Source organism: Nicotiana sylvestris, chromosome 11, assembly GCF_000393655.2.
Source record: "Nicotiana sylvestris chromosome 11, ASM39365v2, whole genome shotgun sequence".
Classification (NCBI taxonomy): Eukaryota; Viridiplantae; Streptophyta; class Magnoliopsida; order Solanales; family Solanaceae; genus Nicotiana; species Nicotiana sylvestris.
In genome coordinates, this window is record NC_091067.1 from 148,302,482 (window position 1) to 148,324,410 (window position 21,929).

The window sequence follows — 21,929 nt, forward strand, 5'->3', positions numbered from 1 at the left end:
TTGCGGTAGGTGTTGTGCGGACCGCACAAAATGGTGTGCGGCCGCAATGAAGAACATTTCGCTGGTCCTACTTCGGAAGATCATATCTTTTGATCTACAAGGAATTTTGGGATGATTCAAAAATGAAAGTTGTAGCTCTTCGTGTCTAGTTTCCATAAAGATAAAGATATCGCAATTTGGATATCTATAGCGAAAGGTATGACCAAAATACTAAAGTCTATCATCACTGCAGAGGAAAGCTTGTGCGGCCGCGGTCGTTTTTGTGCGGACCGCGGTCGATTTTGTGCAGCCTGCGGAGTTGGAAATCTGAGGGGTACTCTATAAATACGAGATTTTGGGTTTTATTTGATATTTTGACCTACAGAGCTCGGATTTTGGCGATGTTTCGAAGATTTTTCAAGAAATTCATCGGGGTAAGTGATTCTAACTTAGATTTGGCTAGATTACATGAATCTATCATTGAATTCATCATTTAAATTCGTGATTTGGGATAGAATTTGGGATGAAAATTGTGAAATCTTTCAAAAATATAAAATGATGATTTGAAGGACCAAATGGTATCGGAATTGGATAATTTTCGTATGGATAGACTCCTGAGAGTATAAGAATTCTAGTTTTGTGAATTTTATCAAATTCCGAGATGTGGGCCTGGGGGTCAGGTTTGACCAATTTCTGGAATTTTGTGGTAATTCGATTGTTTTCTCTTGGGCTTTGTTCCCTTAGCATATTATGACGTATTCGTTCTGATTTTGGATAGATTCGACGCGCGTGGAGGCCAATTCGAGAGGCAAAGGCATCGCGAGCTAGAGAATTAGCCAGTTCGAGGTGAGTAATAGTTGTAAATGATGTCCTGAGGGTTTGAAACCCTGGATTGCACATCGTAGTGCTGTATTGAGGTGATACACGTGCATGGGTGATGAGCGTGGGGTCTTTTACTACTGGGGATTGTGACTTGGTCCGTCCCAATTGATGCTTTTACCGCGTATTTGACTGAAACTTATTTGTTATCGTTATGATTTGGGCTGATTGCCATATTTGGGATTCGTGCCATCTATTTGAACCCTCCGGGGATTTTTATCACTAATTCCTCACTATTTGACTTATTACTTGAACTCAGTCCTGTTGATATTTACTGTTTTACAAACTCAACCACTTTTATTTGTATTTGAACTTAAATGATATTTCTAAATGATATTTTGGGTTGAGAACTACTGTTTTACTAATGCCCCGAGGGGCTTGTGATGATTTTCGGACTGAGTGAGGCCGAGGGCCATATATGAGGATATGTTGAGTGATATGAGGTCGAGGGCCTGAGATACTTTATATTGCCACGAGATGGCTTGATATTGCGTTTGGGCCGTAAGGGGACCCTCCGGAGTCTGCACCCCCACAGTGAGCGCGGGTACCCATCATGATTTGAGAGTGAGCCCGAGGGGCTGATACTACTGAGATTGAGCCCGAGGGGCTGATACTGTACTGAGAGTGAGCCTAAGGGGATGATATTGTACCGAGAGTGAGTCCGAGGGGCTGATACTGTTCTGAGTGATTGTTACTGTGCCCGAGGGGCAGATTTCTACTTGTTATTCACCTGCTAAATTACCTGTTTTACTTGATTTAAAGGAACTTCATTTGATTTCTTCATGGATTTACTGCCTTAAGTGATTTTACTGCTTGATATAGAATTGTTTTGTGCCTTTACGTGTTTTCTTGCTTTCAGCCATTATTTATGATTATTACTCACTGAGTCGGAGTACTCACATTACTCCTTGCACCGTGTGTGCAGATTCAGGCGTCGCAGAGTCCGCTCCTGAGTGCTGATCCTCCCAGTTCAAGCAGTGTTTTCGGAGACTACGAGGTAGCTGTTGGCATCCGCAGCCCTCGTGCCTCCCTTATCTTACTATTTTCATGTCTTGAACTTTTGTAACGGATTTCGTATCTAGTAGACTAGTATCCGGAACTATTAGTTGCTCATGACTTGTGACACCCCGTTTCGGGCTGTGTCGGGATGGTTTCTACTGTTGTTATCGTAAATTCCGCAAATTATGGTTATTATATCATGTTTTAGAACTACTTATGATATTTAACTGTTTAAAAGAGGTGGTCTGTTTTGGTCTGGTTTGCCTTGTCTTCACGAGATGCGCCATCACGACCGGGTTCGGGGAATTGGGTCGTGACAATAAGCAATTTCATGGAATCACAAAAAGTAAAGATAGAGAATAAAAGATAAAAAATGTACAAAGAAAAATATATTTTAAAATTTCAAAAAAAAGTACAAATAAAATTAAAAAAATTAAAATATTGAAATAAAAAATTATAAAGAAAATAAATTAAAATAAAAACAAAAAGGAAAGAAACTAAAAGGCAACCTTGTAATTACACAGTGTAATTACCACCAATTCTCACCTCCCCCTTGAGAATTGAAGAGTGTAATTATACCCCTCCAATTACACTCAATTTCATGCTGATCAAGTAATTACTTTGCTAAACAAATATGCCAAATTATGTAATTACACCAGTTACATCCAAATTCAATTCCTAATTGGCTTTCCAAACATGAAATAAAGAATTTGTCATAATTGGTGTGTATATGTCAGGTAAAAGAAGGCTTCATATTTTATTACAATTATTGATTCAAGTTTCCTCTTTTGTTTAGTTTGAAAGGAGCAATGGATGGGTACATTGACATGAGTCAAATTCGTTGTATGAACAGAAATATGGGAAACAGAAAAAGCAGAAAGGACGTTAGGCCTGGTCTTTGAATATCTCAATAATTTATGGACTAAGGTTTCATTTATTCAGTCTGTCTATTTTTCGTGATCCACAACTTTAATTATGCATGGCACGAACCATCGTATTGGATGATTAACATTTACTGAAGTCTATTATTCCAACCATGGTTAAGACCTAATTTTAATTATTTAAGTCAAAATCATTAAATTTTAAAATGGGCATGCGTCCTCTATCCAAGTAAGAATTTAGGAAAAATGAATATAGTTAAGGATGTTTTCAAAATAAGTTTATTGTGTAAAAGATGTTTTAACTTCTGATGCATAAAACAGACGCAATTTTCAATCATTATCAGAGGGCTAAAACTTATCTAAATACATTTTCCATTTCACAGCTGGAAGATAAAAATAAAAAGATTCCCCTTTATACTTGTCCAATTTATAGTTTATTTTAATTTATCTTTGCACTTTGCTAATGCAAGTTGTAAAAAGACAAAATGCAAGTTGTAATTTTTCTCCGAGGAGTTTTATTAATGTCAAATATTCCACATATTGGAAAGCACACAGGTTTGTTCATGCGTTAGCTTGTATTGATATTTTCTCCCTTTTATCTCTTTTTCTCTTTTTGTTTTTCTTTCTTCCAAAAACTTCACCTACCATCACAGTCTTTGATGACACTGCTAGGCAGGGCAAAGCTAAGAGCGCTAAGGGGTTCATTTGAAATTCTTTTGTCAAAAAATTATATTGTATATATAAATTCAAAATTATTTTTATGTATATATAGTAAACGTTAGATTCCCTTGGTTTCTCTGTGTGCTTACTTCTTTATATTTTAGACAGAGGCATATCCAAAAAAATTATAAACGGTGTTGATATTTATAAAAGATGGAGAATAAATGACATTAATTATGATATTTCTAGACAAGGAATAGCCTTAGAGACCATTAATTTTGTTGAGTCTTAAATTAGAAGAAATCCTAAGTTCAATTCAACTTAACTACAATTTTTAACGATGGAAGCTCTCTCAAATATTTGCCAAAAATATATTTTTGATGAGGCTCCACAGCTGACAGTCTATGTAAATTGATGCCATTTCCGTCATCTTATTATTTCTTAACAGTATTAATACATATGTAAAATTTTCCGATGCCACTTTACAATCTCTCCCCTTTATCCTTTTTCATTCAAAAACTAGCGATACTATATTCAATAACCTCTTTTTTTATTCTTAAAAAGTTTACCAGCGCGTAAAAAAGCTAGGGAGATTAAAGCTGCTTTTATTTAAAGATGATAGAGAAGGGGATGACAAGGTCGTGCATTAGTTCTAAACTGGAAAACACAACGAAAATAGAATGAAGTGTCAAAATGAAAAGAAAATGAGCAAAGAGAAGGCACCAAAAAAGATTTTAAAAAAAAAGGGATTTACTGGGCCAACATTTTGCAAGGAATATTACTAAGTTTCCGCATATCCCAATAAATGGACCCCTCCCATGTCGCGTTAGGTAAAGTAAGGATAAATTTTACTGCTAAATGATATTATAACTTTTTCTGCCCGTAAATCAATCTTATGTTTTCTAACTAACAAAGGCAACAGATGTACGGACAGAAAGTTGGCTAGCTGCCGGCATATCTTTTACGTCACCGGCCACATAGTCCGCAGCGTCTTTCACTGCATCGCATTTGCCGGGGCTGAATCCCCTTTCTTGAGCGATCGCCTTCGCTCGTTGGCAGAACGCCTTGATGCGTGCGTCTAGTTTGTTGGGGTGACACTCCGCTTCTTTATACTCTTTGGAGGCGAGAAACTCCCCTTCCCTTCTCCTTTCTTACTCTTCCGAGGATGGTTCAGGGGGAGCCGGTTCCGCCTCCGGCTGAGGAGGGAAATTTCAATCGATACGCGGTAGCTTCGACGAGCTGGGACGTGGAAGTGAAAACCCTAAACTTTAAACCCTACCCTTCTTTGCTACTCACTATCTAAGGAGCAAATCCGAAGTCGGTTCTCAAGGCCCAGAAGCTCGGGGATTGATACATCTCATTCTCTTCCCATCCCATTAAAATTTTCGATCTCCTCCTCCTTCCACCGAATTTGTGCAAAGCCCAAATTTTCGATCTCCTCCTCCTTCCACCGGAAAATTTCAATTTTGATAAACTCCAAGGCTGTGATTTTTGATGTTTCTAGTGACAAGGACTCTAAAGTAGGAACACATGGGGCTAATGTCATATCAGAGGATGTGAAAAATAAACAAGATATAGAAGGCACTTTTAGACTCCATAGACCATTTTTCGGAACATCAAATAAGCGAAAATAGAGCAGACTTTCATCATGATCAAGCTTGATGGTGTCTAACATGGCCTGGTTGGTGAGATTATCGGAAGATTTGAGATGAAAGGATTCTCTTTGTAAGGCTTGAAGTTTATCACCGTGGATCGTGCCTTTACTGAAAAGATTCTGTTACTTTTTTTTAAGAGCATTTCAATGTATCTCGCTGTATTTCTATGTATTTTATTGTATTCACTATCTTTTATTCTATTGTAATTCAATGTATCTCGTTGTATTTCATTGTATTCACTGTTTTTTTTTTCATTGTATTTCAATGCATCCCCCTGTATTCTATCTATTTCATTGTATTCATTGTCTCGCTATATGCCATGAATGTATTCATATGTTTTTTTAATTAATATAATTTATGTATTCAAATGTATTATATAGTTTCTCTGAAGATTGCTATGTTTTTGGGATATTTTGCGGTTGAGAATTTTTTTTTTATAACTGAAAAATACAAATTTGTGTGTTATAATCCCGTTTGTTGAGTTATATTAGGAGTCTATTATGTTAATTGATTCACTTTCCGTTTTAAAAATAGTGTAATCCCCTATTTCACGCCGTGAATACAGTCGAATACAATAATCTGTCCAGCTGTAATCCCATGTTTCACTCTATGAATACAGTCGAATACAATAACTGATTAGCTGAACTTCCCTGATTCACGCCTATTTTTGCTACTGTATTCATGAATACAGTAGTTTAAATACATCAAATACATCTTATAATCACATAAAAGATATCTATATTCCGTAATATAGCAAATGGTATCTATAGATGGCTAATTATTACTAAAAGATAGTGCTTTATGAAAATTTCTCTATAAAGAATTCATGGTAGAAACGAATCCCTTTTAATGGTCTCTATTATGTATGGATCTGAATAGTAGGATCAGTGCATACCAAACACCAAATGGTTAATCATTTAACGGAAAAAGTCCAAATATATCTCTATAATCTATACTATGACAAAAGATTTAAATATATCCCTTGTTATACTTTGAGTCCACATATACTCCTGTCGTTATACTATTGGTTCAAATATACTCTTCTTCCATTAAATTTGTCTAAAATATAAATTCAATCCTACTTGACACTGACATTTGATGAGGTGAAGGTCACGTGACATGCCACCTCAGCGCCTCTAACTCATTTTACCCCTCCCTTCTATTTTTTTGTCCACCATTAAAATTTTCTTCCCATCCACCATCATTGCCCCTAATCCATCTTATAAAATGGGTTAGAAGCGCTGAGGTGGCATATCACATGACATCCACCTCATCAAATGTAAGTATCACGTATGATTGAATGTCCACCTTGGACAAACTTAACGGAATAAGAGTATATTTGAAACAATAGTATTACGACAAGAATATATTTGGACCTAAAATATAACGAAGAGTATATTCAAACCCTATCTCATAGTACACGGGTATACTTGGCCCTGATCATTTAATTGATGTGACTCTTTTATAGAATGGTCTAAAATTGTCATCACACTAGACCACCAATAATAGTATTCTAACTTTTCAGATATTTCTTATATTAACACAAATATAATTCATAAATTAAATTATCACCTTACATTTAATTTACTAACATAATTCAAAAATCAAATTATCATCTTATACTTATAGAACCAGTCAAACACTGTGTACATGAATAAGTAGAGTACATACTTAACAGTCCCTCCATTTCAATTTGTTTTGAACCTATTTGATTGAGCTCAGAGTTTAAGAAAAAAGAGAAAACTTTTGAACATTGGTCCAAACAATCCATAGATACTAGTGTGACTACAAATCAACTCATTAAGGGTAAAATGGGAAGCTTAAAGTTTCTTTTCAAATTTAGATAGGAGTCCTTCGTTTTGAAACTAACTAAAAAAGAAATAGGTTCATTCTTTTTAAAATGGAGCGAATAAGAGAGATTAACTTAAATAGTTGTGCGTCCAAAAAAATAGAGAAACGTATATTTTTAGCTACTCCCAAAAATAATAGCCGAAAAGTATAACTTTTTTTGTGATACATGTGTATCTATACAAAAAAATATACATATTTTATATACTTTTCAACTAGCAAATGCGATTAATTTTTAACCGACCGATCAGTTTTGTATTTCGCCCTAAGAAATAACTAGCAAATGTATATGCTATTCAATATTGGCAAGGGGATATAAATATTTTTGGACCGAGAGGCCCAATGTGTTAAACCCCACTTTGCTTAAGCAACCCAACTTGGTGTTATTTCTATTACCGGGGCAAGTGATAGTCATTCTCAAGGATACTATTTACAGATTAACCAGTAGTTATTTTGTCCTGAAATTTTAAACTAAAAATCTTAACTTCAAGATAACTCAGGATATTTTTGTCCTGAAAAACTGAAATTCAGGACGCACTGACTAATACCTAAATAACATCCTTTCAGAGTGGCTACTTGGTGTCATTTCTACCACCTTCATTGCCTTTGGGCTTGCAACGTTTCAAAACTTGGACCCGGGAGCAATTGAAACTTTGGTTGACAATGTGCCATGGTGACTAACCCAACATTGACAATCATCCACGAACCCCTGATCTAAGCTTTGGGGAAAGGAAAAAAACGTTAAAATAGTACGGTATAATCATTCAAAAATAGCCGGCGTTTACCAAGTCAATGAAAAATAGCCACTATTTTGCTGCAACAGAGACCGATACAGCATAATATACTGGAGTTCGGTACACTTGTGTATGACCAGTATACTTTGCTGGATCCAGTATAATATACTAGAGACTAGAGCACCAGTGCTCCAGACTCTAGTATATTATGCCGGACCGGTATATTATACTGGAACTCCAGTATATTAGGCTAGAATGCTGGAATATTTTTTCGGATTTTGAACAGTGTTTTCGTTCAAATTTATCTTTACATGAAAAGTGACTAAATTTCGATTACTTTTGAAACTGTGGCTATTTTTGAATTTCTCCCGAAAAAACCTGAATCAAGCCTGTCGCTTGACGCAAAAGTTTGAATTAGCACATCAAATTTCATCAATAAATATGTAGTCTTTGCAGATGAAATTGTAACAAAAAGCGAGCACTTGGGAAAGTTCACTCCTAAATCCTAACGCCACAAATATAATCAATTCGTCTGTACTTCCTCAGAAAAAAATTCTTATCTAGAAGTAGCACTTACGAAAAGTCTTCTCAGCGTCTCACGCATCCTAAGGGGGAATCCCTTAGGGTCTCATTTGGGTCAGCATTTCAAAGGTTGCTATAATTTGAAATAAGCTTCCTAAACTCCAGCTTCCGTTTTCAAAATCAATCTTCACTTTTCAGTATTCCAAATCCAATTCTGTTTGCTGCTAATCCAGAGACAACAGAAGGTATAAATACAAGTCGACGAAACATTAACTGCTCTCTTCTTTCCTAGTCTCGAGTCTTTGGTGACCAACATCTGAAATTGATTTTGTATTTCTCAAGCATGCACTATAAGAATAATAACATTGAACTCAAGGATTACGAAACCAACTAAATTTTTTGTTTTCCTCAATTAAATTCATTCTTCCGTGTCATACTTAGCAACTAAGTACAATTAAGCTTCCTAATCCTGCCTTAGATTAAATTATAGATGAAATATCTTTCTTAACTTCACATACTCATGTTCTTTCTAAGCTTTGGCATATGGCAGAGGGTTGCTAGTGGGAAAGAGGGTGGAGGGGAAAGTCTATGGTCTTCCATACGACCAAAACTTCCAGGAAGAGCCGTCCTAAATACATATTTCCTTTTCGCGTTCACTTACAGAGTTAAGTAGAAAATGAAGCAGTTTTTTTTGGAGGGGCAGCCGAAAACAAAGTACTCATCAAAAGGGTAGAAAGAAAGCAGCTTGACAAATGACCGAAGGGTACGCAATGCATGAGATAACTCCTCCAGCACCAGCAACAGGAGCTTAAATTGAAGATGCAATAGTTACAAATGAGTACCGTCCAAATAAAAACAAAAAGGCAATTCGCGTTTCTGGTGGGAAGGTGTGGGGGAAGGCAGACAAGCCAAACAACATGGTTGAGCACTCAAAAGGAAGAATAATGCGATGACTTGTATTTCATCATGGACACAATGATAACTGAGCAAAAAGTCAATTCACAATGAAGAGAGCCAGATTCCTGATCTTATCACTTGTTGCATAAAATGGCATAGGATACCCCAGCAACTTTATCTAACCTTCCTTGTTTTCAAGATTAGTAATGATTACCAATTATATGCTACTAAAAATCTCCCCCTATATTGGAAATGATTTCCCACTTATAAGTTCACCTTCTACTGCACCCACACCTTCAACTTTCCAATGCTGAAGATGAAGAGAACTGAGCTCCTTCTCTATCTTCTTCTCATATGGACAACATGGGCAGCGTGTCAACATGATTATAACTTCATCCCCATGGCTCAAGCTATAAAAGCATGTAAGTTACTACTCTTCACTACTAATGAGACTAATGAATGAATGTGATGCACTATTTTCTTCTTTCATGATATAATAGCTGAAGCAAATCGTGTTTTATCTATTTTCTTGAGCTCCAGGATTTCCTACACAAAGCAGTTACATGATTTTAGTATACAAGTATATCAATGGATCTAAACTCTAGCTTCTCTATTGCAGTTAAGTCTAGCAAAAGCTCACAGTTCTATACCTTGAGATCAACAAGAGGACACATTCTTGCTAATTTGGTATGTCTCCTAATATGAAGTTACAGTGTTTTATACATGTAGTCTCTAATCAAACTATTCTGAAGCAGGGCAAATATGAGAAGATTTATAAACCACCATCTGGGCCAAACCCAACTGGAAATCATCGCTCACCATCAAGGGCCAAACCCAACAGGAAATCATCGTCCACCATCAAGCCATGAACAGAAGAATGAGCTAGCCGTATGAGACCACAATTTTAGAATTGGAGGTTAGACATATGTAGTACTTAGACGATTTCATCTTTAGGCTATTGAATTTGTACAAAATGTGGGATCTCCTTTGAGATAGGAATTACATTCTCCTTTATTTACGAAACGGTCCAGAAGAGTGGTGTTTAACAGTAGAAGAGTGGTGTTTATCTAATCTAAACATCTTACTAATTCACTTCTAATATGCTCGACTGCAAATAATATTATCAATTTACAACTATCAAAATCTAGTTTAATAATAACTTAAGAAGTAAAAATCCGATAGGCCATTTCACATCTCAACAAGATCAAGACAGTTTTGAGTAAGCTGGTAGTGAAATCGAAGCTCATTTATTGAAGAACTCAAACTCAAGCTTAAGCTCCTAGGAAAGCAAACTAATCTTGTAGGTCACAAAAGAACAACTCGCGTGCTAGCATCAGTAATGCAGAGGTAAGGATGAACATAATGGTAATGACTAATGAGGCAAATAGAGGAAATCTTGGGCCAGCTGCTTAAAATTCTGTGGTGCCACCACCTCACTGCAAATTTTGATTCATCCTCTCATCAGGACACACTAAGGCAAGCTCAAGTCGAGGTTAATATTTGTACCCAACAAAGCCCACATGCTACACATTAAGGAATATGGTAAAATTCAGTTTTTCTTATCTAGGCTCGGGGTTACACTTGAAAGGGCCTGAATAAGTCCGAAATATTTTGCCAACTCATTAGGCTTTCTTAACTTAGCAAATAGTCCTTAAATAGCTGACCGGCATGAAAATGGCCACTATACACAGGCTAAGATACAGATTTATCAAATATACAAGATAAATTGCTAACTAAAGTATGTCGTCTCTCTTCAGCTATAGTTTATGCATGTAGTCTCTAATCAAACTGTTGTGAAGCAGGCAAACACAAGTCCATAAACCATCATTGGGCCAAACCCAACTAGCAATCATCCTGCACCATCAAGGCCATGACCAGAAGAACAAGCTAGCCGTACGAGAACATAAAATTTGTTTAGAGTTGGAGGTTAGAATATGTGTAATAAGTAGTTAGAAGATATAATATTTAGGCCATTGTGTTTGTAAAACTTTAGGATATCTTTGATTGGAATTTCATTATCCTTCACCTACTATGTGATCGGAAGAGTAATGCTCATCTAGTCTAAAGTGCTTGCTGCTCAATTTCTAATGTGCTCACTGCTAATAATATTATCATTTCATAACTATCAAATTTAATTCACTCCATAAATTTTGAAAAAAGTTATTTAATTCTACAGGGCATTTTCAAATGTCAAAAAAATGAAAGAATTTTTTATAATCTGGTACTCAAACCGAAGCTCATTTATGAAGACAAACTCAAACCCAAGCTACTACGAAAGCAGACTAATCTTGTAAGCAAAGAAAAGAACTTCCATATGCAGGCATCATTGATGCAGAGGCCAGGGTGAAGATTATGGTAACTACTGATGAACAGAGGAAACCTTTGGCCCACTGCTTAAGATTTCTATGGTCTTATCACCATACTGCAGACTTTGAAAAACCTCTCATCTAACACACTTATTGTCGGCTGAAGCCATGGTTATTGTTTGCAGGAGAATTGATACAAGAAAGCCCATATGCTCTATGCATGAAAGGAATATCCCAGATTTAGCTTTTGCTAGCTAAGCTGGTGCTCACGTGAATTCACCTTTTGCGTACTTATCATGTTCTCATATTTTGGCAAATAGCCCTTAAATAGATGACCGGCATGAAAATGGCCACTATACAACTGACTAAGATACAGATTTGTCAAATATACAAGTTAAACTGACAGCTAAAGAATTGGTTTACCACTTTACACTGCACGCTTCCTTTTTGATCTTTTACTCTTCCTTGGCCCTGAGTAATTTGGAACTTCTTTACTACTGCTAGAAGCATAAGCCTCTTCTAGAACTTCTTCGTCCTGCAGTCAATAATTATCAAGTCTGTAAGTTCAAACTCAGAACAATGTCTTCCAACAGAAAATTAATAGTTTGCCGAGCAGACATCAAATAAAACAATTCATTTTCGGGTACAAAAAAGTTATTCTTTTCACTCTTCTTTGAGCCAATCAAGATTTTGAATTTTTTCAGAGCAACTTAAGTGTCCATGAGCCTAGAATTGTGCATGCTTATATCTGAGTGAAGTCCATAAAACTTATAGCTTGATCGCATAACCAATCACTATAATTTTTGCTCAAGATTATTGATAAAGAAATGCATTTCTGAGTACTCTCCTTGCATAATACATAGAAAAGAAATTATTTAGAACACCAGAGGCATAGAGTTGTCAGATTGTTCTTTCATCAACCGCCTCCCCTCCAGCAAACATATTACCAAATATAGTTCAGAAATTTATACAGAAACACTGAAAATTGGCAAGTATAATGGAATACTTTATTAGACCAAAAATCTAGAGCAGATGTGTCTTCATGCACTTCAATTTACTGAAAAGCAGAACTACTGGTTTTAATGATTAGAGGAGTCGAGGTACGTGCAAGATGGACGGGACACCACGATTATAAAAAAAAATGAATAATTAGAGGAGTCAAGACACCCCTAAATAAAAACAAACTCCAATCAAATAGAGAAAAATCTATTTTCAGACAGCAACAAGACACAAACAAATCTATGTTTTTTTTATAACCGTGGTGTCTGGGATTTCTAGCGCACCCCACGAAAGCCTAAACCCTAAAAACAATTCTATGTTATCATCACAATGCAACTTTTATCTAACAGTGTTTGAATAAGGGTTTGTAGTGACATTTTCTACCAATATATGTCATTTTCGAGCTCAAACAATGTAGTCTAGCCCGCTGAAACAACAAAAGAAGATCCACTAGAGACGTGATAAGAAAAACAAAGTATGATCCTTTCCAACTCTCACAATGTGAATCTCCCTCTTTCTTTTGTTCTTTTTTATTGTGTAGTATTTCATCTATCTCACACACAACTGTTCTTTGGTTTGGCTGGCATAATGGGGTTCATGAGTAGCGTAGCTGTGCATCTAGATACCATGATTACCGGCGATGACAAGCGCAGGCAAAGGACTACAAATTCACGTCCTTATTACATGGAAGACCAGCTTGCATGATAAATGAAGAAGAAAGGATTGTACTTCCAGATAGAAAACTTTTATAATGCAATAAATCATCGTGCCTTATTAGGCCTGAGGCCTTCCATGTCTTTTATTGTGCTTGGACACGCCACTTCCTACTCATCAGCTGACTAACAACTAAAATGATACAACATGTCTCAGATGAACTTGACAGTCGAGATCAAATGCAAAAAAAATACTTTGATGTTCACCTTGGGCTTGGTCTCATCATCTGCTTCGTCCTCAGAATCAGATGTAGAGGCTGATAGTTCAACCTTATCTGTAGGGAGTGCCTTGGTTGACTTTTTCTTCTTTTCATCTTCTTTTAGCTGCCTGAATCTGCCTCCATAAACTTTGTCGTTAGCTAGACAGGCGTTTTACAAGTTAACTTTTAAGTATTATACACACCTCTCTCCAGCTTGCTCAGACTGAGAAGTAGTTCTCTTTGCACGTCCAGCGCTGATGATGCCACTAGCATCTCCACTCACTGCAGGCTTTGCACCACCCAACTTGCGCAACCATACTTGCTGTGCTGTGGTCAGCACATTATTTGTGAACCTTGAAATTCAACATAGAAGGTGCAAGTTAAGAACCATCTTGTTTAATTGATGAAAGTATCCAAAATATAGATCTAGTTTTGAGTTAAGAAAGATAAGAAGAGGAAGCATGATAACTTGCCAGTTGACAAGAGAGATCTTAAAGGAAAAGGAAACAGAAGAGATATTGAGAAATTGTTTTGACATGTCTTTTAACTGGAAAGTTTGAAAGAGCCCAGACAGTCTGAGGATACATATTGGTGCATAAAGGCTGCAACTAAATTTCTTTATCCTCTCCCCTTATTCACAGTGATTACGATCACTGGAAACAAGTGAATGGCAGGTTTCACTTTATTTATGTGCAGATTTATGTAGTTTTTTAATCAAGATGTGCAGATTTACGTAGTTGTAGTTTATAAAAATGATAATTCAAACCGGGCTGTTTATTGGATCCTATATTTGTTTAAGACCAAATACCATAATTCTATATCAGAGATAATAATACGTAATTACTTTAACTAAGCTCACCAGTAAATTGTTAATCCTGAAGGAACAGACAAAGAGAAATAGCCAATCATGAGTGGAAGGAACTTGAAAACCAGAAGCGTGTTCTTTTGAGTTGGATCATCTGTCTACGAAGAGATTTCAAGGATTTTAAGATAACATGACAGAAGAAATATTAAGAACAGAAGGAAATAAGCTGAAACATAAACTCAAGTTCGTACTTGGGGAGGTTTCATTATCTCCATTGAAACATATTGGGAAACAATTAGCAGGACAGGCAAAACAAGGTAAGCCACTGTGTCATGCCAACCCAAAGGCGGATGCCCATCCTGAAAAAGTCAACAGATTTTTATTTACGCAGTCATACTAAAATGTACTTAGTACTACTAGCAGATTTATCTTTTGGGCACATGCGTTCAAACAAAAACAGTTGGGTGAGATGAAAAGAGTGCAATTGCTCCACCCTTTTCGTGATTAGGAAGACTACTCAGAATTAATTTTAACCATGATATAAAGAATGTGTAATTAGGTTATGACACTGACCACAAACGGGAACAGCCAAGAAACTCCAGATCCACTCTGTCGAGCAGCTATAGTAGTCGGTCCTCCCAATGAAGGAATCCAAAAGAAACCTTCAGTCAGCAATCCCTTTTCAGGAAGAAGAAAAAGTAAATAAACTCATTATTTAAATCAAGGAGTAAGAACATACGATAATATTAACTTCTTCTATACCTCATTTGCCACATTAGAGAGAGCTTGATAGAGACCAATCCAAACTGGTATAGTAGCCAAAGTTGGGAAACATCCTGTTATCGTGTAGCCACAAAATAAATAAATAATAAATAGATAAACCACAACAGAAGTACAAGAACTTCCAATATTCTTTACCTGGAAGCTAAACTTAACATGGCACGAAATATACATCCAAAACATACAAAAGCTCAAAGCGCTCATTATTACTTTATGGCATGGTCACTTATTAACTGGCATTGAAATCTGCAGTAAGTGCATGTGCTACAATTTGCATATGTCAAACTAATTGTAGTTTTATATTGTAGTGGGTTAAACTTATGAATCCATTAACCTTATGGAGGTTTATTTATGCTACAACCTCTCTTTTAATGATGCAATTAACCTTCAAGTCAATGCATATTTGTCAGCATACCTTACCTCTACTGACACTCTGTCGCATGACACAACTAAAAAGCTTAGTAATTGAGTGTATCTTTCAACTTATCATGTATCTTAGAATTATGGTATTCACATAAAACTTCTTTTTAATAGGTATCACATACGATTTAAACCCTCGGGCATAAAGTTGAAACCTCTGATGCCATTTATAACCATTTCAGCGCAGCTATTGGCCAGACAGCTCATAGGATAATGCACCTGAAAACTTACCCGGGTTGTTAAGTAGTTGGGAGCCCTTTCTTGTTTTACAACTCATGGTCTTAAAGGAATATCGCTAGGATACACAGGAAAGAGGAGGTTGACTATAGCTTAAAGCTAATTTTATAGTTTGAAGTTAACATGAGATGAATACATTATTGGAAGTAAATATCAAGCAAACTATTAAAAAGCAAATTTAAGGTCATAGAGCTGTCTTCTCTGGAATTTTGGAACTGTTTGGCGTTTGTGATCATCTATGCTTCTCCAACCATTGCATTAAGTAAGTCAAATTTTGAACTTAGCTCGAATCAATTCACTATCTCAAAATTCTTCGTTCACTGAAAGAAACATTATTAGTTAATAGAGTAACTGCTGCATTGGCCAGGGAGAAAAACTGGAGGAAGACAGGAAGATGTTGATTCACCATTCCAGCAAGTATTTTTGGGTACTTTGGCTAGAGAGAATCAAATATGTTTTTAGGACAATGTTGTGTCTGTAAGTAGTCTCAAATACTAACATTTGTACTTTTGACTTTTTTGGTGTATCATGCTAAATATATATGATGAAGACGTTCCTCAGTTCCCTACATGTATAAGTGGCAACTGAATTTTTGTACACTATATATGTTGTGCCCTTCAATGGAACAAAATATCATACATATCCACACACAAAAGAAAAGGAAGTTGATCTAGTTAGTGCTACAGATGAGGAACAAACTTAATGACAACCTTCAGATGCCATAGACATCAAAGATTGAAAAGGAATAGACTGAAATCCAGTTCGAACAAATTTTGGAAGGAAAAATGTCACTGGACAACCTAGTTCAGGATGTACTAGAACTAAAAATTAAAACCAAGACCATCGAGGAAGAGAATATGAAGCAGATATGTAATTCTTTAACTGATTAAATGGCTATTAATTCACTTCCACAAGATATGATTTACGATTCACTACTAGCTAGGAGAGAAAAGTCACGGTGAGTTCCTTTCAACATATATGCCCAATGCTTTAAACCAACTATGAAGATAAACAGAAACAGCAAATGGAAGCATTATTAGAAGAAAGAGAGCTGACTGCTAGAGTGAAGAATTACCAGCAAGAGGATTGACCCCGGCCTGCTTATATAAACGCGAAGTCTCAAGTTGGATTCTTTCCTGAATTAAAAAAAAAACATATTATAGATGTACGTTCTGTTTGCTGGAATCAATATGAAAAGAGGCACAACATTAATCATAATTCTATAGCTATAGCTTCACAACATTAGAAATACCCTTCCTTTATTGAACGGGTTTTTCATCACCACAAGCAATTTCTTTCTTTTGATAAGTAAAGCAATGCTATAGCCATAAAAACTGTCCAAAAATAAAAAGAACAAAAAAACTCTAAACTTACCAAATTAAGCTGAAATCTAACCAAGAATTTGTAAATAATAAAAAAAAAACTATAACAAATAAGTTGTAATGGTTACAGTGTCAATTTGCTCATACTCCACTCTTTTTCACAGTACTAAGTACCAAAGAATCTTTAATACATAGCTCAAGTAATAGAAGGTCATACAGTTCTGAAGAGCAGTTTAGATGAAACAGAAAATGTCAATCGACAAGAATTTGAACTCACCTGATTTCCAGCATATCTTTGCTGAATAGCTTTGATCTTTGGTTGGAGATTTTGCATTGCTAGTGTTGATTCAACCTTTCAAATGATATAATATCATACATCAGCAACAACTCAATTGCAGTGCAGATTCAAAGATTAATGAACAACAAAGGAACAGGGGACTCCTCTTGAATTCGAGAAAAGGATCGATTCTCTAAATTCAAGTTCTCATCCCCGTTGCACTATTCATAATACTAGATCAATGTAACTAAGTGGCAAGGCCTGGAATACCAGACCAACTTTAAAACATTTTCAGGTCTAGCTGCAGCACAGGCTCACCTGTTGCTTTGTCAAAGGAAAAGTGACGGCTTTAACCAGGACAGTAAGCAATATGATTGCAAATCCATAAGAATAAGGCACATGAACAGCTGACAGTCCATCCTTCATTACCTGAAAAGAGCAAAGTGAATGATGTGAATATAGAGTTCGTGGAATCATAGTACCAGTATCGCAAGAAGATGATCTCTCTAAAACTAAAACGTAAATACAGTCTATCTAAAACTGAAACAAAATAAGCTGCAGTACTTGTACTTCACCATGTAGTGAAGACAACCAGCCTGTTGTCCTATATAACATTTCTTCAGCTTCCTATAATTTCCTTGCTTTTTTGGGAGGAAGGGAGAGGGCAGAAGCTAAAATCTGGTTGGTTAGGGGAAAATCTGCTTATCGACTTGTGTCAACAGGAAAAATGACAAGAGCTAATAGAGTCTTTGAATAGATAGAGAAATTCCAAAATTAAGTGTAGTTCCCTTCCAGTGTTATTAAAGGCTAAAAGCAAAAATAAGTTAAAAAGAAAGCAGCGCTGATGTTTTGCTACGACTTTAACTGCAAAGGACACAGGTGGAATACTCCACATGCGTGCAATTTGGCCTGAACACCACCGTCATAAAAAAAAATAAAAAAAATAAGAGTAATAACTATAAACACAAACAATAATTATGCGGATAAAGTAATTGATAAAATTATAAGTAAGTTAAAACTAGGGAAAATGATGCCAATCTAACACTAATAAGACCTAAACTTTGAAAACTATATAAACATGAAATAGATACATAAGGCAGCAAGTGAAATCGTTATTATGAATATGCTGAACGCATTATAGAGTCCAGAAAAGGAAAATCAAAATAAAAATCGTAACAATGATGAGGATTAGCTCGAAACTATGTTAAGTAAAACCGAAAACGAAATTTAACCTTCAAAACAACTTCCATAGCGTCAGAAATGAAAGCGAACCAACCACCGGCTTTCTGAGGAGTAGCAGCAGTGGCATCGGAGGCAACACCAGGATCAGCAGCCACAGCGGCATCAGCTAAAGTATAGAGAAGTCCTTCGGCTCGGCTCATAACAGCGTTGAAATCAAACGAAGAGTGAAGAGATTGAATCGGAGGAAGCTCATGGAAGCTGAATTTCACTCTAGTTGAAATAAGCCTTCGCCGGTGGAAGACATGGCGAGAGAACGACGGCAAAGGAGTTCCGATGAACGACGGAGATGAAATTAGGGTTTTCGCCATGGACAAATGCTCCCGAGGTGAAAGGAGAAAGTGGAGCTCAATTCAGCTTCGCATGAAGAGAGGGAAGTTGTGGAGGATGAGGGACAGCTATTAGAGAGTGGAGGAGGGAGAACCAAAGAGAAAATATCCCTATCCTTTATTTTCCTTTTTGGGAATAAAAATATTGGAATTTGATCAACTGATGTTTGGCGCTTCGGTTATTTTGTTTGGTATGTCGTTTTTTTAGGTTTTTCGTTTGGTATTTGTATTAGCATTTAATTGACGAAAAATAGACAAAACTATCCTCAAACTATTCGATTTAATATAAATATGCCCACCATTATCTTTTTGGCTCACTTATACCTCTATGTCTAATAATCAATGCCAAATAAAATAAGATTTACTTAAATTACACGTGATAACTTTTTATTGGTCCAATTTTAAACCATAACCCCAATTAAATAAACTCACCCTTAACCCATCTTTTTACTCAACCCAAAAATCCGACCAGCCTTAAAAAATGGTCAAACTCTTGATTCTCAAAATTAACTTTTTCATCTTTTCAATTCTACCACCATCATAGCTGCCACGACCACCCCCTTTCCTCCGTAACAACCACGATGCCACCACATTTTTAGTCTAGGGGCAGTTTTGGTCATTTTCCATATTTTTATCATCTTTTTCATTTTACATTTATCATTGGAGTTGTCATTTTTCAAAAATATTCATCAAAAGACCTTAACTTTCACATTCAAATGTCGCTTACAATGGTAAATCTTTTTTTCTTTCTCATCACCTAAGATAATCAAAGAACCCATTATGAATTCATGAGCTTTAAATTTCAAAATATTCCAGTTTTTTCTTCACAATTTTTGTAAGATTTGCAAAATCTTAATAAGTTGTTGGACCCAAATGGTAATTTGTAGTAGAAAAAATTAGTCTAGGTACTCCTCCTTGAACAAAATCCTAATTTTACAACCAAAAAATGACATCAAATCGAAAATATTTAAAGATTTTCTAATCAGACCCTTTCGATTAGCATAAATTCTCTTTGTTATTGTTCGAAAATTGAGGAATGGAGCAAGCATGAGAATCATGGTTGTGGTGACAGCGTGGTTGTTATGGAGGAAAGAGGTCGGTGACAACTATGGTGATGGTAGAGTTGAAAAGATTGAGAAGTTAATTTTTTTAACAATCAAGAGTTTGGCTATTTTTTTAGGTAGGTCGAATTTTTGGGTTGGGTAAAAAAGAGTGTTAAGGGTGGGTTTATTTAATTGAGGTCATAGTTTAAAATTGGACCAATAAAAAATTTTCACGTGTAATCTAAATAAATTTTTTTATTTGGCATTGACCGTTAGTTATAAGGGCATAAGTGAACCAGAAAGATAACGGTAGAGACATTTTTGGCTCAATAGGTGGACGGAGGGCATATTTGTACCAAATCGAATAGTCTGAGGATAGTTTTGGCCTTTTTCTATTTAATTAATTTGGATTTGTGCGGTAATATTTGAATTTTGAGAATCAAATAAAGTTATCTTTGATCATAAATTTTTTAAAATATATAAATTTATTTTAAAGAATTTATGTTTGAGTTCATAATCAAAATAAACTCATATTGAGTATTATAATTAGTAACTGCCATATAAATCGAGACAGTCTGAGTATTATAATTTTTTTTCATTTTTATGACTCAAATCTGATACCTCTACTTAGGGTGAAGACGATCACAATTTTTAATGGTATATATGCGTTGTTGTGGTTGGTCCACAATTACGGTTATTTCTTATTGACTAAATACTTATGAAATTTAAAAAAAAAAAATACTTTTAGCACATATTAGAACTAATTTTGGGAGTGAAAATGTTGGAATTTGATTAAAGGATGTTTGGTAGTTCGTTAATTTTTTTATTTTTATTTTTGATTGGTATGGTCGTCGTTGTGGTTGGTCCACGATTACAATTTAATTATCATCCAATCAAGAGTTTGATGGTCTTCAATTGGGTGGCGATGGGTCCGGGGCGGCTGAATTAGTGAACGAGAAGGTGACTCTAATATGGAATTGAGGCAGAAAGCAATTATTCTTAATTTTCTTTTGCATTGAAAAAGTATAGCAACAGGTTTTAAATGGTTGAAAAATTTATGACACGTCGAAGAAAAAAAATATGACGATGCCTCTTCACCTCCATGCATATTAATATTAAACAGAACCTTTAATTTTAATAATTATCCATGCACCAAGTAGCGTAGAAAAATATTCAAAAACACTACTATGTCATTTACAATCTGTCGTAAATATAATTAGTCGAAACTTAGGATACTTCAACACAAAATAATATTACTATTTTTGTAGTGATAATAATAATAATAATAATAATATGCACCGGGGGAGTATATATATATATATATAGTGGGGAATTGGCAAGGTGATATGGTACCGTCTTTTTTTTTTGTAACTAACTTATTTTATTAATCACTGATATTAGGCTATATAAATGATATTTACACCTTAATATTATCATGCTTTATTGTTGTTTTATAGGCGAATTGATAACAAAATGCTCTAAATGGTGTTCTTTTGTTTCGCAGTGAATAATCTAAGTGAGGAAGCACTACAGAATGTTGTGGAGTCACCAATGTGAAGAAAACGCCCAATCAAGAAGTACCCGATCATAAAGAAACAAAAATGGACTGAGTGAAATCCACCGCGACCGCGGCAGATCAATTATGCGAGGCAGAATGTTCATCGTTCACCGCGGTCGAGCCGCGGTCTTGCCGCGACTGCGGTGAACTGTTCAAGTGCCAGAAAATTGGGCACCAAAGTGTAATCGGGGAAAACTTGTTCCAAACTCTTATAAACTTTAGAAGTTCGCCTAAGAGAGAAGGAAACTTGTTTTTAGACTACTTTGGAGGCAAGAACAAGTGTGAGAAGATCAACCAATACATTCAATTTTAAGAATTATAAATGTTGAACAAATCAAGTTTAAATCGCCTTTGTTTGTGAGCATCAGGATGTCTTGTTTGTCCGATCTTTTTTTGGTTAGGTGGAGATTTGTATGTTAGTGTATCAATGTGTGTGAGATTGAGAGAACATCTAGTTCTATGAGCTTAATTTGTCTAAGAGAGCAATAATTGAGTATTAGAATGAGCTCGTAATCTATCTTAAAAAGTTAAATTTGAGTTACAATTTCTTAAGGATTGGAATGAATATATTGAGTTCATTTAATTCACTGAAACTAGTTTGGAATTGGACTTTTGGAGTTATTGAGTACTGGAGTGTACTCCTAACC

The 21,929-nt window shown here is 35.7% G+C and overlaps 1 protein-coding gene across 9 annotated transcripts; it reads right to left on the reverse strand.

Moving 5' to 3' along the window:
- Positions 1 to 7,284: 7,284 nt before the first annotated feature.
- On the reverse strand, positions 7,285 to 18,876 carry LOC104242287 (inner membrane protein PPF-1, chloroplastic). Of its 9 annotated transcripts, none has more exons than XR_714956.2 (13): positions 18,346 to 18,876; positions 17,432 to 17,542; positions 17,114 to 17,188; positions 16,590 to 16,650; positions 14,840 to 14,913; positions 14,651 to 14,755; positions 14,329 to 14,436; positions 14,132 to 14,235; positions 13,476 to 13,625; positions 13,280 to 13,406; positions 11,784 to 11,895; positions 8,213 to 8,378; positions 7,285 to 7,610 (listed from the first exon to the last, which is right to left on the reverse strand). XR_714956.2 is itself a non-coding variant. In XM_009797321.2 (12 exons), exons 1-11 carry the CDS (start codon positions 18,661 to 18,663, stop codon positions 11,788 to 11,790), a joined length of 1,341 nt encoding a protein of 446 aa, XP_009795623.1. In that variant the 5' UTR covers positions 18,664 to 18,876; the 3' UTR covers positions 7,285 to 7,615; positions 11,784 to 11,787. The 9 variants fall into 9 exon arrangements, 7 of the variants coding, with proteins under 7 accessions (XP_009795623.1, XP_009795624.1, XP_070018427.1 ...); XR_714955.2 differs by having other exon boundaries at positions 7,285 to 7,615; XM_009797321.2 differs by lacking the exon at positions 8,213 to 8,378 and having other exon boundaries at positions 7,285 to 7,615.
- Positions 18,877 to 21,929: the final 3,053 nt, after the last annotated feature.

Bases quoted from the DNA above. Each gene is read 5' to 3' on its own strand.
- LOC104242287 (XM_009797321.2), bottom strand. From the start codon at position 18,663: ATGGCGAAAACCCTAATTTCATCTCCGTCGTTCATCGGAACTCCTTTG. The intron at 17,189-17,431 runs GTGAGCCTGTGC...ATCATTTGAAAG, and splicing joins TTCCTTTGACAAAGCAACAG to GTTGAATCAACACTAGCAAT. The intron at 14,756-14,839 runs GTATAGAAGAAG...CTTCCTGAAAAG, and splicing joins TCTCTAATGTGGCAAATGAG to GGATTGCTGACTGAAGGTTT.